General features: G+C 34.5%; 1 protein-coding gene across 2 annotated transcripts; it reads right to left on the minus strand.

Annotated features, from left to right (window-relative positions):
* Nucleotides 1-58: 58 nt before the first annotated feature.
* LOC140879716 (uncharacterized) lies at nucleotides 59-18,159 on the minus strand. 2 transcript variants are annotated; one of them, XM_073283581.1, is made up of 30 exons: nucleotides 17,655-18,159; nucleotides 17,244-17,328; nucleotides 16,938-17,013; nucleotides 15,622-15,686; nucleotides 15,504-15,548; nucleotides 15,323-15,423; nucleotides 15,101-15,242; nucleotides 14,845-14,906; nucleotides 14,699-14,772; nucleotides 14,540-14,610; nucleotides 13,970-14,057; nucleotides 13,764-13,836; nucleotides 13,589-13,678; nucleotides 9,028-9,124; nucleotides 8,609-8,702; nucleotides 8,435-8,518; nucleotides 8,198-8,354; nucleotides 7,877-8,067; nucleotides 6,257-6,301; nucleotides 6,027-6,055; nucleotides 5,819-5,940; nucleotides 3,438-3,485; nucleotides 2,846-2,970; nucleotides 2,659-2,767; nucleotides 2,460-2,577; nucleotides 2,073-2,143; nucleotides 1,234-1,976; nucleotides 1,077-1,133; nucleotides 629-748; nucleotides 59-553 (listed from the first exon to the last, which is right to left on the minus strand). In XM_073283581.1, the coding sequence occupies exons 1-30, from the start codon at nucleotides 18,049-18,051 to the stop codon at nucleotides 530-532; spliced, it is 3,603 nt and encodes a 1,200-aa protein (XP_073139682.1). In that variant the 5' UTR covers nucleotides 18,052-18,159; the 3' UTR covers nucleotides 59-529. The 2 variants fall into 2 exon arrangements, with proteins under 2 accessions (XP_073139682.1, XP_073139674.1); XM_073283573.1 differs by having other exon boundaries at nucleotides 1,234-2,143.
* Nucleotides 18,160-18,245: the final 86 nt, after the last annotated feature.

Below are 18,245 nucleotides of genomic sequence, written 5' to 3' on the forward strand. Positions count from 1 at the left end.
TGTTTGCAAGGTGCATTCCTGCCCAATAGTTATACCAAAATAAAAATACTTACTTTTTAGATATATGAAAATATTTACAACGATTTATAATATATTGTAGAATGAATTTTATGAGAAAACCGATTACAAATGCTGCATAACTGTAAACTGGGTAGGATTTGATGATATCAAAATACAGACTCTAAAAATAAAATCCCACCAGTATCATGTAATCAGCTTCATGAACACAGATCAAGTGATATCTGATATCGAGCTAAGGGAAGATATCAGAAGAGTAGAAGGCTTTACACCAGAGTTATCCACTGATTCATTTCCAACAGGAGGAAGCATTGGGCCAATCAAGAACATTTTCGAAGTTCTGAAGAAATGTTCGTGATGGAATCCACAGGGCACTATCTCGCAAATTATATTGGAAGTATCAAACTTGTAGCCTGTTAGCTACTTGTGCCAAAAGGAGAACCAAAACTTGCAACACAGAGTGTAGGACTGTGCCATCAGTTCATCGCCGAAGAAAGGATTTGTACGTCTGCTAGGATTTATTTGGCAGCCGCATCTGCAAGATTACTGAATCAAATATAACTGCTAACATGACACATAGTGGTGCTAGGACTAAAGAATGTGTTCTTACCCGTGATCTTGTATGCCTCCAACCTCCTGAATCTTGAGTTGGGGAAATATATGCGAAGCTCTCGATGGGAACAGGTCCAGCTTTTTTACCAGTGATTGACTTGTCAGGTGGAGATAAAACCTGGAATTAGCCACCTCATTAGCATCTATAAAAATTATGGTTCAATATATAGCTAAAAGTCCCAATCTTCTGGTGAAACAAAAACCTAAAAAATTGTATACTATGTTTCAGAAAAAGAAGCCTCGGCCTAGGTGTCCAAGTTTCTGTATCCTCTTCACATAATTCTGTGACAAATTCCTACTCATTTGTATTCTCTGAACGCCGGTCTTATGTATGCGCCCACCATTCCACATCTATAGTTCTACATTATATTTTTAGATATCTCCACTCATAGATTTTGCCAGATTACTTGCTATATCGTGTAAAAATAATACAACAGAAACATTACCTTTTCTTGTGTTGCTTCAAACTTCTTTATCTCCAAGTGATCGAGATAGAACAATATCTGCAAGTACAGAACCAAGCAAAAGTGAGGGTGTTGAGTAGGAAGCAATTACTAAAGCTATAAGCTCATCATATATGAACTCCATAACATGAAAATGGACCTTGTTTTGAAACTCGATATTTGATGCATCAGTTGCCACAACCAGAAGCCCAAGACAATTGTTGGGGTCAACACAGAAGGGGCAAAATATAGAATCATATACACAACCATCTTCTTTGCACCAAATTCCTTGTCCTGATGCACCTTCTCTAGCTGTTTCGCACAGACGCTTATCAATTGATGATGCATCTGATACCAAAACATCCACACTTGATGCACCTGCAGCTATAGCTTCAAAAGGATTTTTCCATAGGGAAGTCAAATAACCTTTCGACAACGAAATGGGTGAATACTTAACACCCAAATTGTTTTCTGGCGGACCGAGTGGATTTCTGCAGGTTGAGCAGAAGATTTGTAGACTCTGATCCATATCAAGGTTATATGTGGTGTCTGATCCAACAAAATTATTAAGAGTTGATGATAGAAAAGATCTATCTCTGTCAAATTTATTTTCTGAATGAATCGACTCATCAGCACTGTTTTTCGCGTCTGTAGTTGTTACTGAACTTGCCAAAGAACTAAAACTATCAGGAATTGGGAAAGGTGGAGTATTAAATGTCCTGACAGAGCCACTTGATGGCAAACCTGTGAATTTCCTCCTTTTCCAACCGTGAGAATTGACACTCCAGGGTGATTCAGCTTCAGGTTGTATGTTGTTTGCTTTAGTCTCAGGAGTAGTGAGAAGTTCTTTAATAGGACCAGCATATGAACTCCGAACAGAGGCTGGTTGAAATGAAGATGGCTCTGGAAGCATCATGGAGCCATGGTCAGCTCTGGGACTTGAGTATTCATGCTTGGAGAAGAATTCCTGAGTTTTTACAAGGCTAGAGGTATTCATACCAGGCGTTTCTTGAATAACGGTAAGACCAAAATCATCTGGGGACGGTGCCACTGAAGGAGTCACAGACCACCTGTATATTTATTATTTTAATGGCACTTAAGAAAGAGAGCAACAGTAAGGCATATAAGAGGATTGCATCATGTAGATGACTAACGAGGTTCATGGTTGACAGTATCACCTAAAATACTGCCAACTTCTGCTAAAATAATAGTGAAACAGAGAAGAATCTTATACAGTTGTTCACTAAAAGTATGGGCTGTATGGCTGAGATAAGAACCAATAAAAGTTTGGCCCGATTTCAATAAAGCTGAAAACAAGATTTTCTTAGCCTTTCAATTACAAAAGAGGATCAAATCCACTTTCACAAATTAAAGTCTGAAAGTTACCTTGAATCCTTTGCAGTATCAGATTCTAGGTCAACATATTCTCGAACACCAGACTCCTCTTCATCCCTTATGATGACTACTTCACTTCTAGTTTGAGCAGACAGTGAATTATGTTTATCTGAAGGAAATGAAGGGTGGATAAACCTAGCAGCTTCTTTATATTCAGAAAAATCATTTGATTCCACTCATTAATAATTACCAGATTTGATCACTGTATGACTCTTCTTTCTTGTCCCCTTTTTCTCATCAGGTGTATTAATGTTTTCATAATCAATAGCAGAATTTTGTGATGAATTTGCAATGCGATCCTGCATTCAGAAAAATTTAATCAGTGGCTTCAGTAAAATATTTGGCTTACAGGATAAATAGACGAATATTTGCCATACCTTCACATCTCTGAAAAAAGATTTCAAACTGCTAATCGATTCCTCAAAGCAACTATACAGCTTAATTGAATCACGCAACCACTTTGAAATGTATGCTCTATTTCTATCTTTGTGGAAACGCTCATCTGCATTCAAGTTGAACAATATTGTGCTAAAATCTTGAGAACATACATTGGTGAAGGCTTATCTAACTTTAAAATATGTTAAAGTTGAGCACAGAAATGGACCACCAGGACATCATCGAATGCAAAATGCAATATAAACTTTGTAATATTATACAAAAGAAAACAAAAAATCAAAGGAATTATTTTTCTTGCAAACAAATCCAATCATTTGATCTCAAAACAGATGAAATAATGCAACAAAAGCACCTTGTGATATTAAATATTTGCTTTTCAGAAGCCTACTTCATTAATTCTTTTTCAGTTATTTCCTCTGGTTAAATGGACAGACATGCTTGACAATCCAATTCCAGCATTCAAGCATCAGAAAAAGATTTCAAATGAAGACAATCTACAATGAATGAAAAGCTAGTACTCAGCATTTGGATATGGGTAGCTTATCATTAATGAATAAGTTTTATCACAAGTACCTAAGTAGATGATAGCTCCATAATCAAATTTGTGTCGTATGCAGCGACCTGCAAAAATAAATAAATAACTATTAACATGGTTAGGTAAAGTAGTTAATAACCATTACCTAACCAAGCAGCTAAGCAAGGTTAACCTGAAGAGTTGATAACCAGAAAGGACAAGAAGTAGTAGAGGACGGTAGTTCTACACATGAACAGAATACTAAAGATAGATGCTTGCAACCATTCTAGGTTAGTTTAAAAATAAAATATTGGAAGCAAAACTCTAAAATAATCCTTCAAAATAAAATGTATCTATGCTAACAGTGATGGTGGTTCCACTCTAGCAAAGTCTTTTCTGCAAATGTTTTTAAATTTTTTTAGTATTGCACTATTTTTAATTCTTTAGAAACATAAAAAAATCATTGTGCCATGAAGATAAGTCAAACATGTGACAAAGAACATTCTGAACCCCAATGGTGGGTTAATAAAGCTTGTTCTGAACCTAAAGAATCGGATTAATTCTGCCTTTCACGATTATGACCTATGAGGTTAAAGACGCACATAAGATGCGACAAAGAAGTCAATTCACCAATGCACCATTTCAACGAGTATAGTCTGAGATTAATACTCATGATAAGTTCATCGTATATATGTGCATATCCTGTTTCATTTCTATTCATACTCTCAATTTATTTTTGTATGCTTATGCTATCTGTTATAAATTGTAAGAATGTTCCGCTATTATATATTTTGTCTGATACTGATGGTTTTTGAGTAAGTCACCCACCATTTGCAACAAAACATGTCCAAGTGTCTGAAATGAAAAATCAGGAAAAAACATGTAGGATTCTGGAGCTCGAGAGGTTAGTACTCTAGAATTCAGAACTCTATGAACTGAGAAAGCGGGGGTGAATTAGAGAAAATTTATATTTAGTTTCAGCATGACTCCAAGATATTTACTGTTGAAGATTTAAATAGATAGGATAAGATATTCATTCAAAGTTTAAATAAAGATTAGATATTTAGATATTCTGTTATCTTCTTGTATAGATTAGTGTGTGCCTTGAACACTTTAATCATTCATTAAGAATTATTCTCTTCCCTCGTACAGATTCCACACGTTACTACATTTATTGTGTTTTGTAGCTGTAAAGAGTGCTGATTCCTTCATTCAAATTTGTTCCAACTATATAGTCTTAGCAAACATCTCAACCAAGAATTCCAGATTAGATGTACATGAATTTGTTTCGAATAATTATTATTCAAATTTTCATTAACCATCCCATTTCTATGTGCTCGTTGCTGGCTTGCTGCTCCGTGTATTGTTTGGATTTAAGTATTTAACCACTTTTCGGACAATGAGGCTTATTTTTCAGATTTCGTGTCTAGTTTAGTTTAAGCATGATTAATATCAGAACAATTTAGGAAGTTAGAAAATTAGAAATCTCAATTTAATTAATTGTTGTATTATAAAATAAGACCCTGATAGATTCATCACGACTGATTCTAACCCTACCATTCAAGATGTCAGTAGGCATGAATTATCAAAGTTTTCAACTTTCACATGTTTTAAAACTATTAGTCTAAAATCTATCAACAATATCACACAATAAAAATATCTGCATTTATTGATGCCAGAAATTGTTGTAACCACGATTTTTACAACATGAACAATTACAATAAAGATTACACGTTTTCACATTTTGTTAATCCTTCAATCCAAATGTATTAAAGTAAGTGAAAAGAACAAAGAACAGCTGAAAGGGGTAGAAAATAAACAAAATCTTTTTTGAAGAACACAGCAATGTGAAGACAGAACTCAGAATTGGAGTGAACCTTTGATAGTTGGCAAGCAAAAACAAAATTTCCAATACTCTTTGTATTACAAAATACAAACTACCTGAATTTTATTAAAAAAATTAAATAAATGTGATTTGTATGGAGCAAGCAAATAGAAGTTGGAAGGAACTTAACAATAAAAGATATGCATACTTAATGGGCAAGAATTCAGGACTAACTACTGATATCAAGGATGATATGGTGGAAGATTAAAAAATAAGGAATTGATTAGAAGGATTTTATTTAGTTTCCTTATTTAATATTGCATGCATTCTAGCCATGAATAGGAAATTACGTCAGATTTCTTGCTAGGGAAATTAATTGTCTTCCTTGTATTTAAATGGCTATTGTTGCAAGGAATAGAGGCATCCAGAATTCTAAATCATATAGTGAATGTGAGATCGCGAGGTTCTTTCAAAACGAGCCTCGAAACCCTATCCAAAATACATTGATCATCCCATAACATGATCTAAACCTGGGAACATAACACATACATGCTTATAATCGATGACGAGACTCGTAAAATTTTTGGGCCAATCATTGTGTGGAAGAATAAGTACCTGTAGCTTGATTAAGAGCCCTGAAGGCTTGCTGACAGTACCACTCATTCCCGTTTAAGAGGTTTTTTGATGACTCGTATGTGTCATTGAACTTCTTCTTTTGTGCAACTTTACTGTCATAACTGGCATTCAATGATCAAGAATTAACTCAAAAGGATCAAAGCAACTCAATATAGTAGTTAAGTGTAGAAAAGGGCAAACTTCTTACGAGTTTGGAAAGGGTATCCCGACAATCACCTGAGGTGGTTAAAGCATAACATTGATAGAACATATCATTTCGATTTGATTGGACAAAAGATCATTAGTTTATCCTTTTAAATAACAAGTTTGGCAAATATGTTATTCAGAATTTAAAATGAAAAACTTGCATGCAGACCCTTGATAATGTGCAATTAGTAAGATAAACAGTCTTGTTGCAGAAGATATATGGAAGGATACAACAGCTCGAGCATTATCATCCGAAAAGTCCATTCCTTCAGATACCTGCAAAGATCCATGATCAAATTCAATGTAAAATTCAACTCAACATATATAGATGCACATAATTCACGAGGAGAACATATTTCTCATGATCTCAGGCAGATGTTTCGAAGTTCGGAACAATTATAATGGAATGTATCTCAAACAAGGATGATTGTTGAATATTAATAGTAGATAATTATTTTTAATAATTATTCATCAAGATAGTATTTTATCTTGGTTTAAAATTTTTGTTGTTGATTAGATTTGTTCCTTAGTTTAGGGAAATTGGATAGACAAACTCTATAAATACTCTGTAAATCTATTGGATCAATAAAATGTTTTCACTCCTACAGTTCTTTCTTCCAAATGACAATAATAATTCAGGTCTAGAGTTCATTGACATGGTTAGAAGAACAATTTTGTTCAAATATTCTTCTTCATACTAATCTATCACAAACATTGAATCTGAAACTATTCAAAAAATTAGAAATAGTACCAAATGTTGCTTGAAAACATCATGCATGCAGAGAAGAACATTCAATTTCGTATTTATTTATGCATCAAACTCTACGAGAAATTGATCATTTATCTCAAATAAGTATTGAAACAGAAAACCAAAAACTTGATAGGACCCAGAAATATCAAACTGTGTTGTGCGGACCAGACCCATTTCACAAACCCAATCCCATGTACATTGCATAATTAAATGGTTATCATGTATTAAACTTCCATTATCTATTAAATCAAACCCCTCACAGATGTGGCAATAAAAGGGATTAATGTGAAATTTTCAATATCTGTAAAAACCCCACCAACATCTTCACCTTAAATCACAGAAATTCAATAAAGTACTCTTTTCAAATTTTGTCAATGAGCCTTACCACATTTCCAGCTCAGGAAACTCAAACAAAGGAAAACATGATTTTCCAAGGATTTTTGCACATGTTCGCAATCAGTCACCTCAAGACGCTTTAGCTAATATAGCACTATTTGTAAGTGGAGTTGCTGTTTCATTATACCTTTCAAGTTTTGTAGACGAATATGTGGATGTGATTTAAAAGAGCGAAACTTTGGTACTCTGAAAGTTTGATACATGAAATATTTTGACAGAAATGAGTTTTGTTGGTAATGATATATCTTGAATTTCTATATGTTCTGACCCTGATGCGATTAAACCAATTAATAAAGTATCTGCTAATCTGCTCTGATATGGTGGTGAACTATTGTTAGAACTTAGAACCATGAAAAAACTAAATATTTAAGTAAGAATCTGATTATTGTTTTTTATTGTTTTATTCTTTTGCTAGTATTTTCTAATTTTATGGTTAATATATCTGAAAGAACAGAAAAGTTCAAACACAAATACACTAAATAATAAAGGTTTAAACTTTAAATCCCCAGATTTACTCAATTAGATTAAATGGAGCTAAATCCATCTTAACAGTTAGTTTCCCAAATGACATTGTATACATGCAAAAGGTAGATCCAACACCACAAATCAGGATAAGAGATAACTGTATTTTCATGATCATGTTTTCCCATGAAAATCATACGTCCACATTTGATGTCCAATAATAAAAAAATGAAATAAATTACCTTTCCTCGACAAACAGCGAGAAAAGCAGCGCCTTCTTTGTTTTCTTCTTTATGGATCATAGTGCCATTTTTTAGACCTGATGTTTTGCTTCTTATCTTTCTAGTGTTGACCTGCTTTGAGCCCCGTTGAATGATATTATAGAAACCCTTTAAAACAGGATCCAAAGAATCCTGACCGCCTCCTCTTGGTTCTAAACAAACAGCAGAATCAAATATTGGTGAGGAGGGTCGATTATCGATAAAAGCAGCAGAATCAAGATATTGGTGAGTCACTCCAATTTCAAAGCAAAGAAATCTACTAGGAAGGAATTCAACATCTACCAATAAATAAGGACTTCTGAGCGTTTAAACGAGACCATTGGCCAGTTTCCTGCCACCGAGTGCTTAGTTTATCCAGCAGCTTGTAACTAGGGAAGAATACTAGACACCCACCGGGAACCACCTTGCATATTTCTTCCAAAGATGTGCCTACTTCATCCTTAGCAAGAACATAACTTTCATCAATTTGAGAGAGAGCTCTTTTTCGTATCAATACAAATTGATAATGTAAGCACATACCTGGAAAGCATATTCATCTGCTGTCTTATAACTTGCATTTAATGGATAATTACGAGGACCATGGGAAATTGCAGCTGCCCATACCTAGGTCAGACGACTGGTCAACTTTCCAATTGGACAAATAGGAAGCCAATTCATCCAAAAGATATAAACACAACAAAAAACTTATTTTACCTGTGAATCTACATCAATTATGTGGGGAGCTTCCAAACAAGTGCCAAACTGAACACCAAGTTCAGATGAAAAAGTGTTCAATGGTGACAGAGTCCTTAAAAGAAGAGAAAATCATAGTCAAGTAAGTACGTTATATTGAGTAAAGATAATTATGCCTAGCAAAGATGTGAGCTACAAAGAAACTCTGTTTGACAGTGATCACATTCATTCAGATCAAGTTATGCAACTTGGTTCGAACACAATAAAATTGCAGAGCACTCCAGCAAACCCAAGCAACAATGTGAGCAGCAGATTTCTCCAATCAATCATTACCAAATTACCAATTAGTATAATCTATCAATCTAGGAACATTTCATTCTGTGAAGATTACTAACATTTAACATGAAATGCCTCAGTGAACTGAATATAACCATATTTACCCTGAAGTCAGAATTACTGACTGAGAAAATTCTGCAATACTTTTGAAAATGACAGCTGGATTCAAGCACCAGAGGCTAAATGTGACTGTCCAGCTACCTGCAGCGTTTCATGACCTTTATTATAATGAGCTTTTCACAAAGAAGAATACTAGAAGCTGAATAAGCACCTGAACTATCTGTGTAATGAAGATTCAGTGTGCTTCTAGAAGATACTTTTGTAAACTATCTTACATGAATGGTTTTGATATAGATGCTCAAAAATGAAGTTTGAGTACAGCCAAAAAAATGTAAATCTAGATGGCCATAACAACAAACTCATTCGTGTGAAGAGGCCTGGAACCTCAAGATTCTTATTTCACTCATGCATTGTTCCATTTGAGTTAAATTGACTAACTATGCAAGAATAGGAATCACCCAACAACTTCTATTAAATTCCTCAAGCTCTGAGTCCTTTTTGGTTTCAAAAGATAAACCAAGAAAAATGCTTTTTTACTATTAAAAAAAAAGTGCTTTTATAATTTTGAATGAATGTGTTTGGATGGGCTTTTTGGTGCTTAATAAAGCACTTATTTAAGCTAAAATTAGAGCTTTTTAAAAGCCCAAATTTAGAGTTTTTGATAACTTTTTATTAATTAACCTAAAACCAAAACAATTCTAGCTGATCAAAAATTTCACCGTCTCACTCTCAAAAAAAAATCACCTTCTCTCAACTTTCCTCCATTCTTCCACAAGGTAAATTTTTTTCCAAACTATTCTCCATATTATTTTATACATTTTTTTAGCACAATCCGTAGCATGAATTTTTGGTTGATGTGTGGATGCTGGTAATGAACGCTTGTTTATATATATATGTGAAATAAACTGGTGTATGTGTGTAATGACCGTTTGTTAATATTTTGAGGTGGATTACACGCGTGATTTCAAGTGCAGCAAGACATGGCTGCAGACTGCACTTAGGGTTTACGACGGGGACTTGTCAGTTTTGAGTGCTAGGCTGTCATAAATTAATAATATAATCTTATTTATAAATTATAATAGTTATTAAAATATTTAACTTTTAAGTGCATCGTTTGGATTATTAATAAAATGATTGATCATTTTGTCTACACTAGTCTTATATGTGAAATAAACTGGTTGATGGTGTTAGTGCTTGTGTCAGTGTATGCGTTCATTGGCTTAAATAGTCGCACTACCCTTTGCCAATTGACAAATACATCAAGCAAAAATTTTGTATCCAATGTTGAGAAATATTACTGCTGCGAAAGATATCATTCTTAGTTTCTTCATGAGTTATAATTCTTACAATATTAGTGAAATATTTGATGGATGGGTAATGAGTAATTTGAGAAACAATTTGATTACGTCTCTGTACAATTATTTATTTGTGTTTCAATTTATAACTCTTCCCTTGTCCATTAAATAAACTGTTCTTGTTGTCCATTAAACATCTTTTTTGCAATTGTTTAATTTTCTAGTAGATTAATTGTCTAATTTTTATTGAAAAGGTTGACATGAGCACTTGCGCAGATTATGTTTTCACAAGATATCAAGCTTAGTCATAATGTACTATTTTTCTTATGCTTTAATTTTTTAATATAAAATGTATTCGAAATTAGCCTCTAAGAGAGGATTATCATATCCAATCCAATTACCTAGATATACAATTGAGACTGTTACCCTGGATCTGTTGCCGATGGGAGTACTAAGGTAGTGAAACTACCTAAGACGGATTGGACCGATCAGAATACCGAAATATTTTAAAAAATTTGTGAGAAATAAATTGAAGCAGGCAACAAGCCTAACAAACATTTAAGCAAACGGGGTATACAAGTTTAGATTCAAAATTTCATGAGAGAGCAGGACTTTATTTGAATCAGAAACAATTCAAACATAAACAGGATGCTATGAAAAAATATTTTGCATTGTAGGCACAACTTATTGGAAATAATGAGACTGGCCTTGGTTGAGATCAAAACAAGATGACCATGCAAGATGATAATAGTTGGTGGGAGGAGAAGATTAAGGTACATAATTTCTATACTACATTTAAAATTATTTATCAAATTAATTTTATTTATTTTGTGTTACATTTCAATTTACATGAAAATCTCGAGTATGCAACTTTAGGTTGAGGGGACCCAAGAATTTAGATTCTATAACAACTGGATATGTTGCAATAGCACCATCAGACGATGAACCAGTTCATAATAATTTAAATGATGATACAATTGATTGGGGTGTTGAGTTAGATGGAGAGTTCCAAAATGATATTTATATTAATGTTGAAAACCAAGAAGTTATGGAAAACTCAAGAATGGGAGATGAAAACTCTATGCAGCAAACGAAGAGAGAAAGAAACGAGAGTAGGGAAAAAAGGGGTCCTATTGCCACTAGGTTAGCTAATCAACTTGATCGTGTGCTCGAAGAATTTGAGACCTATGCATGAAACACAAAAAAATGATCCATGTAGCATTGAAAATTGCCTGGAGGTTCAACGTAATTTGCCTGGTATGGTGGTTGGTAGTGAGCAATTCTTCATAATTACTAGAGTTATGGGTAAAAGGCAAAATAGACAAACATTTATCGGATTGAAAGACTAAAAACTGCATCTTGTTGGGCAACAACTTTTACTAAAGATGATTTGAATCATTAGACATGATTTTTGCTTTTAGGAAAACTACTTGAATTTTGCACTTTTTTTTTTCCCTTCGTTGATGAGTTAACTTTGTTTATGGTATGTTTTAATTTTTCATGCAAGAATCTAAAACATTTATTTCATATTGTTTTATGTTCTAGCTTTATTTTTATTCATACATTTTCACAGGATACCTGAAAGTTCAAGTTCAACTGTATCAAATGACTCTGATGCATCAAGTGATTCAGAACTTTCCATTGATTCCATTATAAATACACATATCTCTAATAAAAGAATAGTTTTATTATCATTGTGTGGTGTTACGAATTATGTTTTGAAATATATTGTGAAAGAAGAATATAGGACATCGTGGCTATAAGGTTCTCAATGGGTGGCGGAGATACTGAATGGCAATGAGACACGATGTTTTGAAATGTTTAGAATGAGGAAACATGTGTTTTATAAACTATATGTGACGATCCACTCCAAAAATACAGCTTACAGGTAACAAAAGGAATTGATATATATGAAAAGGTGGGATTATTTTTGTAAACGATGGGTCAACCTGCTTCAGTTAGGAATGTTCAAGAGCGACACTCGGGGGAAACTCTTTCAAGGCAGTTTCACAGTGTGTTAAATTCCATATGGAAGTTGTCGAGAGATATCATCAAACCTATCGATCCTAAATTTACAGAGGTTCTTAAATATATTAAGAATAATAAAAGATATTGGCCTTATTTTAAAGATTGTATTGGAGCTATTGATGGCACACATATATGCATTTGTGTTCCGCCTAGCAAGCAAATAGATTTCATTGGAAGAAAAGGGTTTGCTTCAACAAATGTTGTGGTTGTATGCGACTACGACATGTGCTTTACTTTTGTATGAGCTGGTTGGGAAGGTTCTGTTCATAATTCTACAATTTTTAAAGAGGCTTTGCGAAGAGAGAAATTACATTTTTCAATCCCTCCTGAAGGTTTGATACTAATATATCTCATATGGTTTTTGTTATTTTTTGTTAGATTAATATTTCAACCGTAAATCCTATTTTTTGCAGGTAAATATTATTTAGTTGATGTCGGTTATCCTACTTTCAAAGGTTTTATAGGAACCTATAAAGATAATATATATCATTTACCTCAATTTCGATTAGCTCCAAAGTTCAGATCAAGAATGAAGTATTTAATTATCATCATTCCAGTTTAAGGACAGTTATTGAAAGAACATTTGAAGTGTGCAAGACACGATGAAAGGCATTACAAATATGCCCACATTTTCTTTGGATACTCAGTTTAAATATATAATGGCGTGTTTTGCTTTGCACAAGTTCATAAGACGATTCGATGCGGCTGGAGATATTCTTGAACAAAATATTGATGATTTACAAGAGATCGAGCAAGATGGTGAAAATGATTATGTCCCTGTTAGAGGTACAAGATGGCTTAATTAATGAAATGAAATGAAAGAAGTGAGAGATAGCATAAGAAATTAACTGTCAATCCAAGATCGACATTGAAATATAAGTTTATCTTTTAATAATTTATAGTTAATGGAATGTAAGCATTAACCATCGTTTTATGTTTTTTAAGATTTTTAATTTTATATTTTATTGTTATAATATCAATTTAATGATTTATATTTATAGATTACACTTGTTTAGAAATACGATCAAAAATAATATATATCCAAACACATTTATTAATTAAAAAAGTGATTTTTAGATATTTATCCAAACACAACTTTGACGTAAAAAAATACTTTTAAAAGCTAACTTAAAACAGCACTTTTTTTGAAAAAAAAAAAAAAACAACTTTTGAAAGCAAACGAACTTTTTATCACGTTCTTAGGCTCCACGTCAGTGAGAGAACTAAAAAAATTGATCGAAAGTTACTAGATAAAATAATAGTGTAGATCATCAACTTTCACCTTTTGTCATATATCGTTGCAATGCCAATTCATAATCATGAGCATGAATGCCATTACCACCGAAGAAGTAACCGAGTGATGAGAACAATCCTGTAGAATATTCACAGCTCCAATTATAGCACATAAAACTTACTTCATTGGATATCGTAGAAGAATATGAGTATGAATAGTTTGCCTTCAAGGGTAGTTGCTGCAAGTCCACTTAAATGGGGACCATCTGGTTCAGCTTCTGAAGCAGCTTTGATAGCCTTAAATGTGATTGGCCATGATTAAGAAGAGAACAGGTACCGGTAAGTGGCCAACCATATCAAATGTGAAGTGTAGGCTAGCAGAAGACTACAAATATTACCAACAAGCAGTAATGGACCTAATGGTAACTACCTTTTTGGCACATTCTCCCAAGATTGAGAAGCTCTGCAGTGAAATATTGGCTTCCTGTAGCTCTTTCAAGGCTTTATCTCCGGTCCAACTACCGAACATTGGTTACAGAAAATAAAAGAAGTAAACAAGGATTGTAAGTTTGAAGTTTCAATTTATAATGCAACAAAATATATCCAGAAAAAAGGGGGACACTTCTGGAATGGTCACTGCATTAGAGCCTAAATATATTTTCCTCAAAAGTTTCCTCTGCTGAAAGGCTAAAAAAAGAAACCAGCAACAAAGTTCAGAATTTTCTTGGTCTGAGAATACCTTTTTTAACTCACTCCAAGTCCACACCAGTTTGCTTAAGGAAGTGAATGGATTCCTAAGCTCAGAATTCTTAATGTGAGTCTAGATTTAAAATTTGATGGGCAAGGGCTTTTAATCCAGAATATAATATCAAAGATAACTGTAAGTATAAAAAAAACAATTTGAGTCTTCTATTGCACTGTACCTACACGTGTCTCTTTGAACTCATGCAACAACAGCATCAAAAAATCGAGATGTATAATAAATTTTCAAATGACTTACCAACGGAAATAACGTTGAAATTCACGCTTTACCAAATTATTTTTTCTCCTATCAATCCAACTCAAGATGTCCTACACCAAATAAAAGAATTTACTAACGATTGGAATGAACAATGAAGTAAAGGAAGCAAATGGAGAGCTCAACAACCCAAACAAGCACCTGCATCATCTCGTACAAAGGCTGGTAAGTCATGGCATCATTGAGGCTCAGTTGCCCCAGATCTGTCTCCAAACCTTCCAAAACACCGCAGTTTGAGATGATTTTAACAGGCAACAAATGAAAGAAGAGTAGAAGATTGTACTTACGGAGCAAAGCCTCTTCTTCAACATCAATACTACCAGCATCACGAGCAATGTCTTCTATGTTGCTGAAGCAAATAAAAAAAAAGAAAAAAAGAGAGAGTTGGTAACTGATCCGTAACTAATTTCAAATAATAACTCAATACTGCTGAAATTGAATTCTAACTGCTCTTGTTTTTCAAGTAAATGAGCCACTACAACGCCAAAACATTCAGATGAGAATTGAGTGCTAACTCGAGGATAGGGAATGAATCTAACATACTGTGCTTCATCAAAAATGATAACACTGCCACCAATATCAACTTCCATTGCTTCCCGGATGATTGGATTCATAAGATAGTTATATGGGCAAAAGACCAGTTCAGCATCTTGAGCCATTGAACGTGCTGCAAAATATGAACAACCTGAAAATAAAAGATCTTCAGCGTTTCGGTTGATTTCCACACCAAGATTAAACGAAGAACTGAGAAGATAGAATAGGGACCTTTGACTACTTGTCCGACTTTTACAAGATCCTCGATATCATGAACTTCATGACAACCTCCTTTCTGAAGAGAGGGATGACCTTTGACTTTATGCATGTTTCTGATGGTGAACAAAAATTAAGCAAGGAGTACTGAAATTGCATAGGCATAAAAATACATGTAAAATGAAAATTAATTTACTTGAATTCTGGGCAGGTATCTTCTGTATTCTTCAGAAGCAACTTACTGGATTGAAATCATAGTTGTTAGTAGAGAAACTCACAAAAGGATATCATTTTCAAGGGAAAAAACAGCAAACCATTTTTCATCCACATTCTCTTCCCCACGCAAATACGGGTTTGTACAATAGTGCTTCCTTGACCCCTGTTGGTAAACATTAGGAAAGATGAAGATCAAAAAGTGCAATTGTACACCAATAATGCGTCTTGCCGTCTTCTGGAACTAATGTAAACACATACGGCAGAAAGGTGAGAGAAGGAAATTTCAATTATTTTGGGGTTCTCCAAACTCCTCTTCACTGCCAAAATCTCCAATCAGTAATGCCTTTAAAATGGAATTCATACAATATTTTTGAGCCCCTAGCTTTATCCTGAGGTTATAAAATAGCCTGGCCAGCTAATGCATAATTTTGGATTGTGATTAGATATGCTTACATTTTTTTATCCAACAAAGAAAAAATTTTGATACAGATGCCATGAAAGGGACCAACACCTGTACTGATGATATTTCAGCGGGCATTTTATTTAAACAAACTAAAATTCACACATCCAATGCTGCACAAAAAGTTCCCAAATAAATACCTCACGTCAATAAAAATCCGACTTAAAACATTTAAACCCATCCCATGCTTGAATGATTTATGTTTCTCTTCTTCCTTTTTGTTCCTTATGTTTTTCCTAGGGACATCGAACATTCAGGGAAAAGAGCTAATGCTAAACATGTTTTGCTATGTTCCCTCTTTGCAGCTTGATTTCCAGGTATGCTATCATGTATCATGTTTATCTAAAATTACGTTACAGAAAAAGAACACAAATATGCTTAATTTAATAATTTTGACTAAAGTTATTTCAGTTAGACTATCCAACCCAACATTCAAAAATAGCCACATTTCTGAAAAAATTCAACTCCAAGCTGCGACAAACAACATACTAAGATTTATAATTGAGAAGTATATAATCACATACATATGTGGCTATGTGCATTTAAACAGCATATTCTACAATTGAAAAACAATATGAGCATTCCAGTATCAAATTTATATTCTGATAAGTATGATTTCTGATTCATTCCCTATGTACCTTTGATTAACAGTCTAAATCCTGAACAATACAAAGTATTCTACTACACTGAAACAACACATACATTTGAATACATCCACCGCTCGCATAATCCAAGTTAGGGCAACACAGTTTCCAGCCAAATTTTTGTTTGTTGACCAAGTATTGAGGTAAAATGAGATAAGACTAGATTATAAAATTTTACATAATTATGGTGGAACATCAACATTGTAACTGGGTAGAGATGAACCCCCTCTGTTATGACGATGTTATACAAACATTGACCATGAAATAGTAAAGAACGTGATAAAAAAGGGCTTGATTGCAGTAAACCTACCAAAACTGCCATTGGTATCCGATACGAAGTTTTCTTATACTCTCGGATCACTTGAGTGAGTTGTGAATGTGTTCTCCTAAAAAATGAAGCCAGAGTCCGCAAAATCAGTTCTTTCTCAGCTGAAAAATAAGTGGGCATACCTACGCGGCAATGCCCTGCTGTACAGAACTTGTTTAACAGTAAATTATGGCAGAAATTTTGAGGTAAATCATGTAAATTGTTTTCAAAGCTTTAAAATAAGTTGTGATACAAAATCTAAATATTTCTATTGAAAAAAATAGAGTTGACCAAGGTGATGAAACTAACGAGGAATAAAAGATTGTGGGAGCCAACTTTGGCTTCTCCTTTTTTGCACCAGTTGCGGGTGGTGGAGGCGGTGCTCCAGGGTTTCCTAACAAAAACAAACCGGGAGCAGACATTAGGAGACAAGACAAATATTGCATAGATGCAAAAATAATGAAAAAAAATGATACTCGCGATGAGAACAAATTAAAGATGCAAAGGGGAAGCTGGCAAAGCTTCTTCAAATGAAATTTCCACCGGAATTAACAAAGAGTCCATCTAAAATTAAAAGATGGATCCTAACCTCCCAACAAACACAAGAAAAACCCCACGCTCTATTGTTCATCTTAAACCCAGGTCAAAAAAGTAAGCAAATTGAAAGTACAAAAGTACAATAATATGTTGTTTAGCCCTTTTGCTACGGTAGAGTAATACCTGAAGGCTGTGTTTCGGGAATGAAACCGCCTCCATGATTAATAGGGTCGCTAACAGCCTCTGGGTTAGCCCTGGAGCTCGAATGCATTAAATTAGCTCGAATATTCTTGGATTTCTGATTCTGCTGCCACGCGAGAACAGAACAGAGGAGCGATAGGGATTTTCCAGTGCCGGTTGGAGACTCCAGCAACGCGTGGCAGTGGCCGTCCCGCTGCGATCGTTCGAGAGTCGAGATTACTCGATTCATGAATGCAAGCTGCGAGCCATAAGGCCGGTAAGGGAACTCCACCGGCAATCCCCCGATGTGGACCGTGTTCTTGGAATTGGGGGTAGGTTTTGGGTCAGCAACATGTAGTGAAGGTGGCGAAATGGATTGGGGGGAAGCCGAGCCCGCCATTTCCGGTTGCAGCCGCCGGCCAGCGTCTGTGTTTGTGCGCGTAAGAGAGAATGTGGGACTCTTGGTTAATCCGGAATGTTGGGGCTCCAGGGTTAGCGGGAGTGCTGCCATTTCTTTGGCGGGAATAGGACCTTTTGGATTTTTCATTTTCCTATATTTATACATACACGTACGTACACGGTACATGTATAAAT

The sequence above is a fragment of the Henckelia pumila genome, chromosome 1, assembly GCF_033568475.1.
Source record: "Henckelia pumila isolate YLH828 chromosome 1, ASM3356847v2, whole genome shotgun sequence".
Taxonomy (NCBI): domain Eukaryota; kingdom Viridiplantae; phylum Streptophyta; class Magnoliopsida; order Lamiales; family Gesneriaceae; genus Henckelia; species Henckelia pumila.